Source organism: Pygocentrus nattereri, chromosome 24 (genome assembly GCF_015220715.1).
Source record: "Pygocentrus nattereri isolate fPygNat1 chromosome 24, fPygNat1.pri, whole genome shotgun sequence".
Lineage (NCBI taxonomy): Eukaryota > Metazoa > Chordata > Actinopteri > Characiformes > Serrasalmidae > Pygocentrus > Pygocentrus nattereri.
Genome location: NC_051234.1, coordinates 24,589,348 through 24,606,907, shown reverse-complemented (window position 1 = coordinate 24,606,907; position 17,560 = coordinate 24,589,348). Strand labels below are relative to the sequence as shown.

Sequence of the window (17,560 nt, the reverse complement as noted above, 5' to 3'; positions counted from 1 at the left end):
TCGAGGATCAGGCCTTAATGGAGGGATCGGGTCTCTGATACCGGCAACCTGGGCCATAGGCCACCGGCAGAGGGGCCATTTGACTGTCCTATACTGTCCACAGCAATGCATTTAATCATTCAATCATTTATAATCAAGACCTAAATAGATTATATATTTTTCTTTTTGCATGTCCTCAGAATAATGCTCAATATATATATATCGTTTCAAATGCCAAAACAAAAAAAAAAAAAAAAAAAATCTCTCATGCAACACGACAGAAATCTGGACAATGTGAAATGCGTCAATGTTCTGGAGCTCCTAAATGTGACCAAGAGCCCATTATTTCTTTTAAATGGAAAGTAAAAACTCAAACCATAGTATCGCTAAACATGGATAATGTTTATTTAGCTAGTGAGTCACTAAAGGAGAAGACTGCTCCTGCGTTCGGGACAAAACCCACCAGGATGGGGGCTGGGGTCGTGTGGGTGAGTGGAGTTTTCCCGAAAGCATCACAGAGGTGCTGGCGAGCACGAGGCCTGCTTCAGAGTGAGGTACATAGACTTTAGAGGAGCGGGCAGCTGTGAGGGTATGGCATCAGAGAGCGAGCTTCTCCTTAGACAAATGCACTTTTGAATGACAAGTACAAGGAAAAAAAAAAAAACAAACAAAAAAACAAACAAAAAAAAAAAATGTGCATTAACTGGTGTCGTCCACCAAGCTGCATAATTATTATCTTTTGGTACACAAACTGATGCTGATACAATGGGAGAGGGGTGGTGGAGGGGATTCAGTCTACAACAACGGACATGATTCCAACTTCTGTCAGGCGGAAATGAACGCCTTGCCCTCAGTCCTGCTCTCTAACTGGAGAAAATCACACAGCTTCACAGATTCAAGTAAAGATTTGTCATTATACATATGCTTTTTGTTGTCTCCTCTGAGGGCGCTCGAGTGCAGAGCGCTGAAATTGTGAGGAAAGTTACAAAAACCCAAATTAAAGAACCAAAAAACAGACAAACAAATAACAAAAAACAAAGAAATGATCAACCTAAAAAATAAGTCTGGTGAAATACTCCTCCAAACCAACTACACAGGTTAGTCAGTTAATACCAAACAGAAGTCCGGTGAGAGTTATTAAGGGTAACTGGTAGAAGCTTTTAGAAGGACAAAGTGCTTAAAGATACAGTTTTAAGTGAGCAATTTGCAGTAATTCTTTTTTTTTTTGTGAGAGACTCAAGAGTAAGGGCAGATGCATCAAAAATTGACACAAATAGTCCATGGTTGTGTTAAGTGTTCATACATGGTCTTCAGCAGAAAATAGATCAGAACCCCCTTCTTCCTCTGTGGTTAGGCAATATTCAAGGTTCTACATTATTAGTGTTGAAGTTCTAGCAGGGAGACCTCTGTAAGGTTACTGTTTATTTTTAGTTCGCTCCTGCAAAAAAAGCACAGAAAAGGAGAGAAGAGAGCATGAGATGATCTAACAGACAGTAAAACACACCAGAGGAACATTGAGCAGGTCTAGATGAACTGGACTTAACATGTTCATTCAATTATAGGGCTGTGTGATACAGGCAAAATGTAACGCCATGTTAAGGGATGGCCATCGGTTCAGTGGATCCCTCCAATCCAGGCATATTTTAGTGGACTGCATATCATCTATTTTAAGTCAAATCTACCTCCGATCCTTCGAGACAATTTTTGCGCTCTATTCGTCATAGAAGTGCCACAAACTGACGTTTTCCAGAACCTGCAATAGGGAGGCATGTCCAGAAGAGAATAAAGCTGTTTAAATATCTGCAATGTGGAACCGTTTTTAAAGTGGAAATCTAATCCCAAATTTGGCAATGGTGGCAAATATTTCAGCCAAGAAAAAAAATGAAAGCAGCACTTTTGGTGGGGAAAAAAGCGGAGTAATTTGCAGTTTCTATGAAAGATGTTAGACAATTGATTTATAATCTCCATTCATGCGTGTTCATGAGCATCAAGGGAGGATACCTGCGCCGAGTCACTTCTCTACTACAGATTTAAGATGACGTGAAAATACTACATTCCACTCTGTACACAGAACACAGCAAAACAGCAGAAGCAGATGTCAACAAATGCCATCTGTAGCCACAGTTCTTGAAATCCATCCATCCATCCACCCACAGTTTTTGAAATCTATACCTAAACTGAAAAACAATGGAATTCACTGCCTTGGATGAGCAGCCATTGTCACATGTCAAGGACACTGAATTTTGTGGTAAATTCTGTAGCTTATATACAGTAATGTGTAAGTTCATTTGATGTAAATTGTTTATTTGTTGTTAGCACAGGTAGGTCTTCCAGACAGCAGATTTGATCAATAACACAAGTGATTTCTTTATGACCTTGTAGTTTCTGTTTCGTATGCTCATTTAAAATAATAAAAAAGGGCCAAAAAAATTTTTTTATTCGCCGGAGTCTAAACAAGTGTTTTCTGCCATTTAACGTGAGGAACATGCCACCAAAACCATGTACAAAACAGATTCCAGTCACGTTTTCTCCTCACAAGCCGTGGTTAAAAATTAAAGTGTTCCAAATGTCCTGCTTTACCAATGGCAGTGCAACACACCATGTCCAGTTTAAAGCAAACATCTAAAAAGATAGAGCAGGCTGCTGCACAAGCACATTCGAGCAATACAAACTCAATAGCCTATACAAAACACAAAGGTATTCAAGCTCACTACAACATGTGTCAGGCTCCAGTCCAAACAGGCCAAAACACTGCAGACTGAGCACACCTGATTCAGCATTTTAGCTAATTAGCAAGGTCTTTATGATCTGAATTCAGGGCATTAGATGAGGGTAGACCACAGTAGATCAACAGTACTTTGGCCCATTTTGACATTCTCGCACTACAACATGGTTTCTGCTAAAGAAATAATAAGTACTCCACCAAATAAAACCCATCAATTTAAAGGTTGCGCCATTAAGCACATAACAACGATACGACATTACTGGAGGTATTTTCAAATCGTGTAGGTAGGGCATCAGATAGAGCAATCAAATTCAATCAAAAGTGAACATTAAACTAGTCATTTTAAAACTAGGCAAAAAAACAACCCATCAGTCACTAAATACAAAATATGAAGGGATTTTACTTAATTAATCAGCAGTCCAGCTGAGCTGGGGAATATGACAGTATTTGTTATAACAACTGCTCCCTAGGCACTGCGGATAGGGCTGCCCACCGCTCCGGGCTAGTGTGCTCACTGCCCCAGAGTGTGTATGCATTCACTGGTGAGTATGTGGTGTTTCACTTCACGGATGGGTTAAATGCGGAGCCAAAATTTCATCTTTGTGGGACTAATAAGGGTCACTTGATCTTAACCTTAATCTACAAATTGTCACTATGTTTTCTGATGTTGTCAGTACCTAAAAACATTTCCCAACTGCATGTTAAATTACAAAAATAACATAACTCGTAACTGGATTTAGTGCAGCACAGGACATGAAATGGTGAACAAATCATTGCACTCATTGCACTAGTTTTATGATGTGGCACCTTTGTCTTCTCCATAATATATTTCATGACATATGGCACTTCATGAAAACCTTTTAAAGCATTGTGATATTACATTTTTGCTATATCGCCCACCTCCAGCTTCATCTCCTCTAAATGAAAACATTAAGATCAGTGCTGCAAATGTTCAGTACTAAAGTTATTGGACTGAACTGGACTGGGGGAGGGGGGGGTAATCACATTCACATCACAATATTTCATTTTTCGGAAATCTGATGAGTTGAAACAGACACAAACCAACAGGGCCGTACTTTTAAAATGTTAGCTAAAGCTACAAGAACAATGACTTTTTTTCTAATTTTCAAAATCGGTGCTGTGCAGCATCCATTTTTGCATAACTAAAAGGAAGAATTCCACCAATGTTTCAAAATTTCTGCATAATTGAATCACTGGGATGTAAACTAAGTCAGCTGCATGGTTTGATGTGAAATGGTTCATTCAGAAACCATCAACTCACATTTCTTCTTTATAGTGATAATGACAGGAATTAAGGGTCATTTTGTCTACAAGTGAACGGTCATTTTAAAATTTTTGTATGTAAAAGGTGATGACGGTTAAAAAAAAAAAAAAAAAAAAAAGACATGCACAGGAAATATATTCTTTGGGGACAATTTGGCCTTACACCATTTATGAATTTTAAAAATGTAGTTTAGGCCAAAATTTTATCCAAGCCATTGTAAAATGTCTCCGGTAGCTTATATACAACCACTTCATGCAGTAACTTTGTGAGGTCATTGTTTAGAGGCATTGCACTCTTTGGAGGTCTGCTTCCAATCAACACCACTGTGAACATTTCTGACTTGGCAGGTTTCTTTAGAATGGACCACTCCAAATCAAACCACTGTGAATCAATAGTAAACATTTTAACACTTAAGTTGTGCAGACATTCTGAAAAATCAGTGGATTTGCCCTTTAACAAGCCAAAACCACTTTTTAATGAAAACAGCCTGCGCTGTGGAAGAACTGACACCATGATACACACCATGCATTAATTCATTATGATATATAATATATTGCCTATACATTATAGCTTTTCAGGTAAAAACAGAGGATCTCTGTTTTCCATGTCAACATTCTTATGGTGTCTATCAAGAACAAGGCATACTGATACTTTACCCACCCACAGCACGACGACCTAGGAATGTAGACCGGAATTATAACTTAAAAGAAAAAGTGTTCCTTCAGAGAGGATGTAGGGAATGAAAGACCCTGATGTCACCGTGCCATTAATTATCTTCATTATACCAGCCGAACAGTGGTAGGAACATCCCTTACGGCAGGAATTTATTCAACAAACGATATCAGTCAGTTTCACTCCTCAGGCTCACCTGAAAATATTACCACACTCTTCAGTACTGAATCTTACAATTACTTTTCACATTCCTTCAGCCTACGACTATTTATGAGACTCCAACAAGCTACATGTAACGATGTTCAACAGTTTATACATCCATGCTCTGCCCACAAGTGCGTTGTTTTATAGCAACAGTTGGGTTGGAGAAGCTTTAGAGAATTAACCTAATGAGAAGTTGTGGCCCACAACACAGTAATTTGAGACATATTACAAGTAGGTAGCTAAAGGTATAAGCTACAACATTAATTAAAACGAAGAAATGACATGATATGAGGTCCCATACATTTATCTGTATTTGTAGAAGTCCCACCGATAAGGCAGCGGCTCAGTACAGTGTCTGCTAGTAGTAGAGACTAGAGTAAGTAGAGACTGCTAACACCGTTGCCACCTGCTCACTTATGTTTCAGAATTGCTGACTAAACTGGTAAATCTGAATGTAATTTCACCAGTTTAGTGTAAATTTTGAGGGAAAAAAAAAGACGAAAGACATCCAAACAGACATTTGGTAAAAAGCTAGTGTTATAGCTGCAAATAAAACTTTCTATGAAGTAAACTGATAAAATAAATAAATAAAATAAGAACTAATTAATAGAAATCAACAGCACCTATACAACCTTCAGCTGTTTTAAGAAACCTGACAATTGAGGACCACCAGTACATCAGCCAGTACAGCACTGATTAAAATTATTGGAGTATGTTTAATTTCTGACAATATAATATCAATTATCAGAATTTTTAAGCCCTAAATCAATGTTAGTCATTTTTTATTATATCTTTCAGGTGAAACCAGTGAAACCAGCCAGTGAACTTTGTTTTAGCTCATGATATTTTTTTCCCCCCAACCCTGTCATTTCCAATTCCACCCACTAGTTAGGACTCCCCCAATAATATTATACTTCCAGCACTAGGAGGATGAAGGCTAGCGCAAGCTCCCTGTGAAGGGCCACTGCACCTTTCCCAAGTGCCGCTAACACTACATCAGCTTGGGGGAACCAGGTTCTGTAACACCAGTCATGGATGCCTGCAGTAGCTAGCTTTGCGCTGAGGGGGCCATCCTACCCACCCAGAGAGCGAGACCAGTTGTGCTCTCTTGGACTCCTGGCCATGGATGGCAAGTGCCACCAAAACCATGTAGCATCACCAGGGAACCCACAATATCCTAATGATACAGACAACAGTTAGATGGTTGCATCAATCATGAATGACATGTTTTTCTCTTATTACTTCTATTAGACAAGAAAAAGATGGACAAGACATTACATTTCTAAGGAATATACAATCAAAATGTTTGACAAAACCAGAGTTGTGCACAACAATTTAAGTAAAACTACAACAACGAAGAAATACGTGTGAGCAGAGCACCAGACAATTGACCATGTCAGTGTGAGAAAGGCCAAAAGGTGACTAATACAAATCTAGAATGACTATGTTTGAGAATAAGATCTGTCAGCCACCCACTCCCTACCACCCCCCACAGCTACAATTCAGGCCTCCCCGTTACACCTTACTGAAATATTCAGGAGCGAGTAACACAGTACAAATTAATCAGCTTGGCAGTGTGGTCAATACACTACAGGGAAAACGCAGGGTCAGCAGAAAGCAGGGAGATCTGTCTTAAATCTCAAACCTCTATTTCAGTTTGGACAGTTCTGTACAACATATTACCCAATAAAACATGTGCTAATAATCGATGGATACTAAGCACATGCATCCTTGAACTTCATCTCGTCCAAAAAAGTTCAGATGTTTTGTAGAAGAATTTCTTACCAACAGTTTCTCCAAGAATAACCCGTTCCTTTTCAATGCGCTTAAAAAAGGGAGCATGGCCAGTGTACACACCATTTAGTTTATAGTACACAACTGATTTCTGGGTGCATCGCTATTCTCTCTTGAAAGATTCTGAATGACAAAATTTCATTTTATCCACAATTTCACTCATGCACCCATGTTTGCAGTCAAACTGGTCACAGACACTGCCTATATGAAGTAAATGGCCCAAAACCATAGTAAACATATGCATCTTATGAACACTGCTTTGTTCATCAACCAGCTTTGGACACTGCTAACTAGATGCAACATACACAGTAAAAATATCCCTAAAAGTAATAATAGCTCTGTATAATTGGATTCAGTGCAGAGTATGTAAACCTTTGCATACAATTCAATCAGCCTCGTTCACCACTATCTTCCTGTCTTTTCTTAAATCTGTTCTTGAGGAAGGGTCTACAACAAGTCTACAGATTCATGATGTGTTTTTAAACCGCAGAACTGTTTGCACCTTTGTGCGAATGAGTGTATGTAGATTCTTCTCTTACCCAAGAACTAATCTTAAATAAGTAAACACCAGTGAATGTCAAAACTGTCTAAGTACGTTTTAAGAAGACATTTCTTCTTAAGAATGGTTGGTAATAGGGCCCAATGTATTCACAGTTTTTGTTTGTTTTGCTTACAAAAAATGTTCTTTATCTGTTCCAACTGATCAAACCTCAGAAACAATAAATACTGTGACTGATATTATATATCGTGAAAGTGTTGTGAAGCACTGCGATATTCCTGCTGTCACCTGCACCCAACCAACTGTGCTTAGTGGCCACCAATGACAATATTCATTACAGATGGATCACACGGAAAATATGTCATGACACAAAACCTGTCTCACTATTTATGACGCAAGGTGGAAGGAACAACAAAAGTGTCAGATTCAAAAAATACTATGAATACAATTATTATGTCAACATCTCACATACTGTGTGCTTCAATAAATCCACTTAAACAGAACTAACTATGCTTCTTTTTAAATAAATATACAGTTGTCATTGTTCTTTAAGTTCTTAGAATAGACACCATATTGTAACGTATGGTCAAGTAACTTCTCATGATAACAATAAAGGTCATTGTCCTGCACTAATATTCACCATGATACACATCACACACTCACAAAATGCTTTCTGGGCATATTGTGGATGTTGTCAGTACTTAAAGAACAATGATTGACAGCACGTTTCATTAAAAAGATAGTATCATCAGTCCTGGTTATGTGGATTCGCTGCAGTGTAGTGTATGAAATGTTGAATTAAAAAAATAATAATAATAATTTCAATTGAAAGCAATAAAATGAAAATGTGCAAAAAACTTTTTTTTTATTTTTGACAGTCAGCAGCTTTTCCATTTAAACATACTTTTCACTATAAAAATGCTAACAAAAAAAAGTTGCATTTAACCATGTTTCCATCTCTCAACTTCAGACTCACCAACTTCCCTATAATATACATACTGCTGAATTTTTTGTTCTACACAGTTACATGAGAGATCACCACATCTCAATCTCTCACATGACACAATTTGTGCAAATGTATTATCATCATGTAAAAAGAAATACCAAAAAAGCAGGAAACGTTTGTTTCCATAGGCCACATCCACAAATGTTCTGTTCAACAACAAGTAATGTGTGACAATCCTCTCTGAAAATGATGGAAAATTACATAAGACTGCAATACAAGTTAAAGGTTTGTGTATATCCAAATCACAGTCTATCAAGAAGGCAGCCAAACATTACCTGTGCCAAGCACCCAAACATTTACATCCAGTCGGCCCAGCAGGTACAAAGTAATTTGTAATGTCAGAGTGTGCAGCATGTACCGTCACAGCAAATCTCTTCGCAAAGTCATGGAAGAAAACAAGCGAGACAAGCAAACAAACATGTTTAACTTGGATGAACCCCATGCTACCAGTACTAAATACTTTTTAAATCATTCAGAACCTGTCAGAGATATTTCTCTCTGCGGTGAAATATGCTTTGCCCTGGCTTAGCCTATGTTTTAGGATTACGCTCTATAAATCTTTTTCTAGGAATCAAACAGGGGAACAAGACAACCCCCCAAAAAGGTAAGCCTGGAGAGAAGAGACAAAAAAAAAAAAAAAAAAAAAAAAAAAAAAACAAAACACTGGCCTTTGGAATGAGTGTACTTTAATTAATTACTGTCCACACAATCCAGGAGAGATTATTAATCAAATGTACTGGAAATCAGGCTCTCTGCAAAACCCAATTCCCCAAAGTGCTGACCTGCCATATACAGTAAATGCTTGTGTAACCTTTACTACTGCCTAAGAATTACCACATCTATAACTAATACTCCCACTGCACCCAGACACTTGCATATGAACCATCTGGACTACTTGTATTAGGGAACATTCTGGACTTCTGTTGACAGAGACGTCTATATTTTTCATGTATGTATCTGTCCATGCTGATGCCAGAACACACATTCACACATATTCATTTGTATCGATCATTAAAGCTGGCTTAGAAGCTGACTACATGACTAAACAATTAACTGTTAACAGACAAATAACTGTTCTACCAACATTATTGGTTAAAAATACAATTTTCTATTTTATTTAACACAACAGTTCCTGTTTGAAAAGACAAATTTATCATTAAAGTTAAAAGCTGTTAGACTGAATGTACAAAGGCACAAGAGGCAACAACAACTGCTGGATAGGCCTACTAGAAAATGAAGCATGCAGTTAAAAACGGTGGTGTTTGAAACCTTTTTTTGAGATGGTGAGAGCACAACTACAACAACGTACCATATCGAAAATAATTATCCACACTACATAAAACAACGATGTCGTAGCTGCACACTCTGAAGTGTGTAGGACACGTTTAGAATGGTTTTGGCCCGTTTACGTCAAATACATGCTCATGCTTGGCCCCACCTACCAGCACTTCATTCTGTACAAATAAGGAACACTGGCTATGTTTATTTTTGCTGATCCGACTGAATTCATTCCAATTATATGTTAAGACTGAGGTGTTTATATGCTCACTCAACTCAACAATCTGATGGAAAATCTCCGTTTACATGCACATTACAAGTAATCCAATCCAAATTTATACACGCGTAGTGAACCACTTACGTTACTATGACAACGAGCATCACGTAAGTCCAGTCAGAGTGAGACGATCAGCATTGTGTTACGTGAGTTTTCAGTTGGCGGCTTGTGTTTTCAAGTACTTTAAAATGATGTCAGACTCAGGAAAACGTACTTCACATGTACTGTTTAAAGAATGCGAGAGGAAGACGTCACGTTCTGAGACTCATAAGCTGGACGTTCATCCCATCGCCGTCTTTTAAAGTTCAAAGCACAAACTTTGAACAAAGCATAAACTTCGCCACCTCTGCAGACCAGTTTCTGCTCCCTCCATGTTGAACATTATAAACTTATGCTATGACGCGACGCACAAGCAGAATGTACTTATACATTACGATTGGGAATCAGATACAGGTGCTTACATGACTACTAATCTTCTATTGATTTGATATACAGGATTACCCACCTTGTTCAATTGGATAGAATTTTTATGCCGAATGGCCTCAATCAGACTGGTCTATTTCGACTGAGGTGTATACATGGACGTACCTTGTTCTGATTGATTTATTAGTCGTTTTATTATCAGGCCGCATGTAAACACGGCTGCTTTCTATTATCTTGGTGCCTTAATACAGGATTCAGTTGAATGTGCTCATAAGTGCATGTACATCAGTTACTTTACAATGACTATAGACCTGGCTCAGCCAATCAGATTTGAGAATGAGTACTATTCACTTTATGACTGAATGACGGGCTTTTTCTTGATAAATACAGACACTCATTTCGATACTGATTTGATACTTACCAATAATTTTATATTTTCTTTCAAATTATAAACTGAAAGTGGGCGTATCTTACACCACAAATAAGTTTGAGGTGCTGCGAGTGGGAATATTTACCAACTGCAACAGATTGAGGACTAATAAAGAAGCACCAACATTAATAATATGCACGCGGAATGGTTCCACAGAGATATTTAATTCTAACACCCAGCTCTGCCGGTCAAATCTGAATTACAGATTTGATGCCAATGAAGAATTATCTTTTAATAACAATTATCCACCAATATCAATATAGTTCCGATATCACTGTGCATCCCTAATTTCCTTCCAGCTAGTACCTACCGGGTTAAATTAGACATAGTATCACATCCACATGTATTGCAGTCTAATATATTATAAAGAATCTCTGCTGTCATACAGCACAGATGGAAATGGAAAGTAGCTGATGTTGAGGTAATGGGCACGGTCATTAATAATTTGTGTTGTGTGGGCAGGAAATGATGTCAATGTAACATCTATTAATGGGACATCTGTTTGCTGTATGTCGTCACCAGTTAGTGCCAGTTCTTTGGTATTAAGTTATGAGGTTACAACCTCCCTTTAATTACCACTCATTACATGATGTCTTTCTCTGAACCCATCTGTTGGGCCCTTGCGATTCGCGGAACTTCTAAGTAACAAGCCTTAGCTACCAAACAATTGAATACAATAAAGATTTTAGATTTGTTACAATTTCCACATTCACTGTCTTCCTAATATAGGCCTAGTTTCATTCTTGGCAAATAATGATGCTTTCCAATGCCCGCCTTTGAAGCACAAATAATACAGAAACACTGATTTGGCTTGCAAATTCAAGCACTAATAACAGCCCTCTCTTTGAAATGAATGGACATGCTGACTTTGTTCTAATCCAATACTGTTCGAGCGATAGGATCGGTGAGATCTATAGATGGAGAGATTTTTCAGCTATTGTGGAGTGTGCTGGAGAGCCATGCTTACCCTTCGCATGGCTTCCTCCTCCTCCTGCCGCTTTTCGTAATGTGCAAAATCGTCAAAGATTGAGGTGGTATGCTTGAAAGTAGCAATAATTTTAAGCACTTGCTTTGCCTTCTCTAGGGGCACCTCCTGAGTGTCCCTGGAGTTGGTGACGGGCTTGTTATCATTGTTTTCTAAGCGGATGTGCCGCAGCTGGTTGTTGGGCACGTCCTTGACAAAGATCCATTTCACTTCAAACTTGCCCTTCCACTTGTCCTGAGACCAGACGCCGGCATAGGCATTGTAGTCCACTGTGGACTTCATCTCGGCCACACCACAGAAGTGGCCACTGCCATTGACACTGAACAGCAGGTAAAGCGGGCCCTTGGCCCCCAGTGAGCGGTAGGCGGCGTCCAGGCGCTTGTTGCCATGCTCGGTGCTGCACCAGATGGAGTACTTGATGGAGCGGTGGATGTCGTCCTCCGAGTAGCTCTTGATTATGAATACCCGTCCGTTCTTCAAGTTCCAGTCAAAGTCTTTGGGGTTGTAATTGTTGAGGGCTTTGAGTTTCTCCAGCACGGGGTGGACCTCACTGGAGGAGGGCGAGGTACTCAAGGGAAGGCCAGGACCCAGACCAAAGCTTTCAGCCCCACTGTTCTGGTTGAAGGTCGCGACCCGGTTCCTTGGGGCCACCCAACGGTTTTGAGGTGGTGCGTTCTGCTGAGGGAGTGGGTGCGGGGGCTGAGGGGGACCAGGCTGAGAGGGATGGTGTTGGAGAGGGTGAGGGGGACCTGGGGGGAGCTGCTGAGGAGGCTGGGGGGACTGCAGCTGGAGCTGCTGGTGCTGAGGCTGTGGAGGCAGTGGGCTTTGCAATAAGGGCTGAGGCTGGGCCAGGAGCTGTTGTTGCACCAGGGGCTGAGGTGGCAGCATCTGCTGAGCAAGGGGTGGCTTTGTGATGGAGCCTTTATCATCCCAAGTACCAATGTTCATGTTATGCTTTATAGGAGGAGGAGGAATCACAGCACCACTTCCCATACCAGTATTGGTTTTAGGCTTTAGCTTAGGTTGTGGCTTAGCAGGTTTTTTAGCTATAGCTGCCCATGATGTGGGCTTAGGAGCAGAAGAGCTTACAGGTGGCATGCTGTTGGCTGCCATACTGCTCATACCTGCGGTTCCTCCAAGAGGAGAACCCACAGTTTTAGTGACAGCCGCCATGTCGGACCCAAGCTTGAGTCCAGCCATGCCCTGATCGATACTGCTGAGACCCGGAACTTTACTAAGCTGCGTGTCACTGCCAAACCCTGCTTGTCCGTCCGCAATGGCCCTGCCCAGAGAGCTGGGGGCATAGCCGTAGCTGCTGCTGTACGCTGAGCTCTGCGTAGACTGTCCCTGTGAGCCACTGGTGCCCCAGGTGGAAAAGTCTGCATTGCCAGGAAAGAAGTTAAATCCATGTTGGCTGAGAAAAGGAGGTGTATTGCCTAGAGCTCCAGGCTGGCTGAATACTCCATCCGGGATGAAATGGTGCTCACCATTGCTCATCTGTCCATAAGTGGTCAAGTAGGGCATAGGAGGGTCTCCTGCGGTAGACCAAGTAGCTTCACTCAGAGAGTAAGGGAATCCGATGGATGGGGCATAATAGCTGGGCATGTAGGGGTCAGACATTTGTGGGTAGCTATTACTCTGTATGGAAAATAATTTAAAATAAAAGGTGACTATATATATAAAATTGTCTCCATAAAAGGTCTGAAGAAAAACTAAAAAAAATTTTTTTATATATATATATATATATATATATATATATATATATATATATATATATATATATATATATACATACATACATACATACATACTGCAGACAGATTTAATATACTAGATGTTTATGAATGAATGTAGCTTTTTAGCTGAACAAACAATCATCCAGTATCTTATACACTACACAGCCAAGCACTTCTCTGAAAATTAACTGCACAATAAATTTGTTTAGAACATAATGTGATGTTTAGGACTCCGCTCACCTGATTTGTCTGGCTGCTTAAGTAATTCTCAAAGTCGTCATCATTTACAGCATCCTTCTGATGCATTGAACCGTTTTGCACTGCAGAAAACAAGCAGAAAAACAGCATTAACAGTAGAGTGGGCAATTTCACAACACATAATGTGTATATATTTTTTTAAATCTGGTAAGTGGGAACGCATAACTAAGAGCAAGCAATATTACATTAAAAAATCCTATTAATACAATTATTATTGGGCTGGGCACCATTTCACATATTGTCTGCTATACTAAATCAAATTAAACAGGACTATTTATACTCTTCTTTGTTTTTAAATTGCTAATTGTTTTTTAAGTCCTTACAATATACACAACATACCCAGAAAATCATATCATAACATATTGTCAAGTACTTTATCACAATAACAACAAACGTGATCATAATACCCAGCCCTAAATAACTGTTATTCCCAGCTGTTTTTGTGCGGCATCAAGTTGGCTGCCCCATACATCTCAATCCAAAAATATGTACAGCATTTTTTCTGTTTGTCTTGTATCTGTACAATCCATAGAACTGAGATTTAATATTATATTTTGGTCCAGACTTAGCTGGAATATAAGTACATCTTAGAAAGACATAAAATACTACACAAACACAAAAAATGCTAAAAAGGGCCCAAATCCTACACTGTCCCTGTGTTTTTGGGTCCACTTTTGACACGTGGGTTTATAGACTTAAAACACTCAAAATTCACTTTTACATGACCTTTTTTATTCATCGTATTTTAAGAAGCCATTTTTGCAACTGTGCTTTAAAAATTGATGTGTACACAACCTCTTCTTACTGGCTGCACTGTACTGCGCATCATTCAGAGCTCATCATTCTGAGCTGAAACACTGCTTATAACTTCAGTATGAATAGGTGAGGCTCAGCTGCATTTGGCTTAACGTATGTAAAATGTTGACCACACAAAAACAGTGGATTGCAGTTGAATTGCTGTTTTGGCCGTTTCCATATGTGGAAAAGGGAACAGAATATTTCAAAACGTTTGTAATATTTACATACAGCATTACAATCCTTTCTTACTTGGAAAAAACATAACAGCAGGGGGGAATTCGTGCTGTCTACGTTATGGGCCCTTTAAACATCACTGCATAGCATCCAGCACGACTGTAAAAAGTCTAATCGTAACTCCAACAGGTGACGTACCTTTATTTCCTTGTCCTTTAGGTCTCTGTTACGGCGTTGGCAGGGCATGAGAGCGACGACAAGAAGGGAGAAAAGACAAAAAAAATGAAACAGACTCTGTTGGGATGCATTTAGCAGCATCGCTGATCGACAAATGTCTTCATGCTCTGAAGACAGAGGCCCGATCTGCCCAGCAGCAGCAAAAGCTAGCGATGTGTCAGTGGTCAATAAATAAAGCTAAAATAAATAAGTACTTCACCTGGTCATAAACAAGGTCTATAGTTACATGAGAAACAAAGTGTGGTGCAATGTGGATGAGCTGTCTACAATGACTTGACTGTACGTGGAGGGAAAGAGAGGGAGAGAGGGGGGGGGTACATGGCAAATGATTCGGCCTAGCAACAGCCATCAGCTAACGCTAACGTTCCTTAGCTAACCTAGCTCGTTCGCTCCAACATACGTTTAAAACGGACATGACCAGGTTAGCTAGCTGCCTCACTAAAGACAGCGAGGGAAAATGCGTCAGGAGAATACTAACAAAACCACTCCAGTCGGCCATTCAACTTACCTGGTCGACAGTTGTGGCAGACATCCTCCAGGAGCCCGAGCTGCTTGCTGTGCTGCGTGTCCACGGTCTCTGCTGCCACTGCTGCCCGCTACCTGTGCGCTGTATCCTCGCTTGGCTCTCGCTCTGTCCCCGCTGCGCCTCGGCCAACTCCACCGGCTCTCTCACGCTTTAGACGACGGAGGCCACGGATGTCGACTTGCTGGACTGTAGAATGGGACTCGAGTCGCTCCGAAACATTCACTCAGCGTGTCGTCCGATGGGGAGTAAAACAGCAACCCTTCCGTTTTTCCCCCCACTTTTGCTCCACAATGGCGGATCGGGGTAGTAGTCTTGCTTTCCGGTTGTGTTCGCTGACCTTCCGCCGATGACGAGGAAAAGTCACGACGTATAATGGCAGTTTTCCCTCCTCCGGTCATGTAGCCCACCTGCTTCTGGACAGTTTAGTGGTTTTATTCTCCTGCAGCTGAATCTTTAGCCGGAGGTCAGACCTTTCTGAGCTACATCAGGGGGTATTCCATGAAGGATTACTCAGTTAGCCAGGTAACTTAAAGGGCCCATACCACAGAAAAAAAGAATTGTCCCCACTTTTTAAAGTAAAAGACTTCAAAGAGGAACTCAAATGATTCTACATAATGGCTGAGATGTAAACAAAGTCATTCAGAGGGGTTTAGTGTGAAATGCTCCGTTCTAGAGAACCTTACAGAGTCCGAATCGTACCCAGTGGTGGTGATAGGAACCCGACGTCCACCTCTAAAAGCTCCGTCACAGAAAGTTATTACATGAAGAGCTTAGAAATGCGGTCTGATGTCCAAGGCATTGTTTTATGATAGTTTTTTGACAAACCTTTGGCTTTTATCAGTTTATTTTAATAAATTTGCAATACACCTATTCAGTTTTATTTTTGAAAGTCGAGTTTTATTTTGCCTATAATGAACCATTTCACATTAAACCACTCTGAGTGACTCTGTTTACATCTCAAGGACTGAATTATTCAGAAATTTAGAAAAATTGGAATTGGAATTCCCCTTTAATGTAGTAAGTTGCAGAAACTTACTGTTTGCTCCCCATACCATATATGGAAACCAAGTTATATAAACTCTCTTTGAGTGAATTTAAGTGAAAGTATGTATGTACAGTGTATACAATGTATACTAAGATTCATTCCAAATATTTCGATTTTTAGAAAATCTTGATTTTGATATGCTGCTCTATATAAGTCCTTTCTAGTATCGCACAATTTCTCAAGGCGTCTTACCCCAAAAGGACACCCTGTTTTTTTTTTTTATTGATTTGTGCTCAATTTTAATAAACAGGTCATTTTGTGAAAGAAAAGTGATGAACAGTTTTAAAAACATTGTTCTTGTAATGCATGCAATAGAAGATTAAGCAGCCCAAAGGCTATCTAGCATATTTTCCTACTCCTCTGAGCCACATGCATTTTTAAAGCTCTGCTATCAACAGGTCAAGAGGTAAATGTCTGACTAATTCAGGTTTTAAATGTAGAGAATCTTACAGAACCATAATTTCATCTTTTATCTAGCTTTGTTAAAGACAGTGTCAACTTTTTCATTCTTTATCACCACAGGTGTGCGAAACAAAGTATAGGTCCACTGGAACACCGTGCTATATTTAAACCAGATGTGTAAAGCAGATGAGTGCAAAGAGACAAAAAATACAGATGTTCAACTGTACAACCCTTAGGTATAGCATAATAGAGACTAAACGTGTTCATGTCAGTGGTCTGTCAGAGCCGTTCCAAAAGCTTTAGCTTGCAAGTTTGGTGGATTTTGAGGTATGTTTTGGATCCTCATCCTGACGTAGAAGCCAGCCTCTTTTCAGCTTCAGTATCATGACTGATTGTGACAATACTACCTTTGTCTCTGGCTGTCATACAACCTCAAATCATAACAGACCCACCCCCATGCTTAACAGTTTACAAGGTGTTCTTTTCATCAATTGCTGCTCATTTTTTTTTCTCCAGACATAAACTTGATGATTGAGAATTCAGTTTTTACTTCATCAGTCCACAGCACTTTTTGTTCCAAAATTGCCTCTGGCTTATAGAGATGTTGATTTGCATGTTTAGACATTGACTTCTGCATAGCATTTTTAGGTAAGGCTTTCTTCTGATGACATTTTATTGCAGATCAAGTTTGTGCAAGCAACACTGCACAGTAGTACGGTGCACCACTCCTGTGTCAGATAAACATTCCTGCATGTTCTACAATGGTTTTGTTTTGCATTTCTGACCAGCATACAAGCAGTTCTATAAAAGTGGATTCAAGATCTTCA

General features: G+C 39.8%; 1 protein-coding gene across 1 annotated transcript; it reads right to left on the bottom strand.

The window, feature by feature from the left end:
* Positions 1-360: 360 nt before the first annotated feature.
* Positions 361-15,671, bottom strand: ythdf3 (YTH N(6)-methyladenosine RNA binding protein 3). The gene is made up of 5 exons (XM_017716874.2): positions 15,269-15,671; positions 14,722-14,746; positions 13,534-13,613; positions 11,540-13,195; positions 361-1,417 (listed from the first exon to the last, which is right to left on the bottom strand). The coding sequence occupies exons 1-5, from the start codon at positions 15,290-15,292 to the stop codon at positions 1,394-1,396; spliced, it is 1,809 nt and encodes a 602-aa protein (XP_017572363.1). The 5' UTR covers positions 15,293-15,671; the 3' UTR covers positions 361-1,393.
* Positions 15,672-17,560: the final 1,889 nt, after the last annotated feature.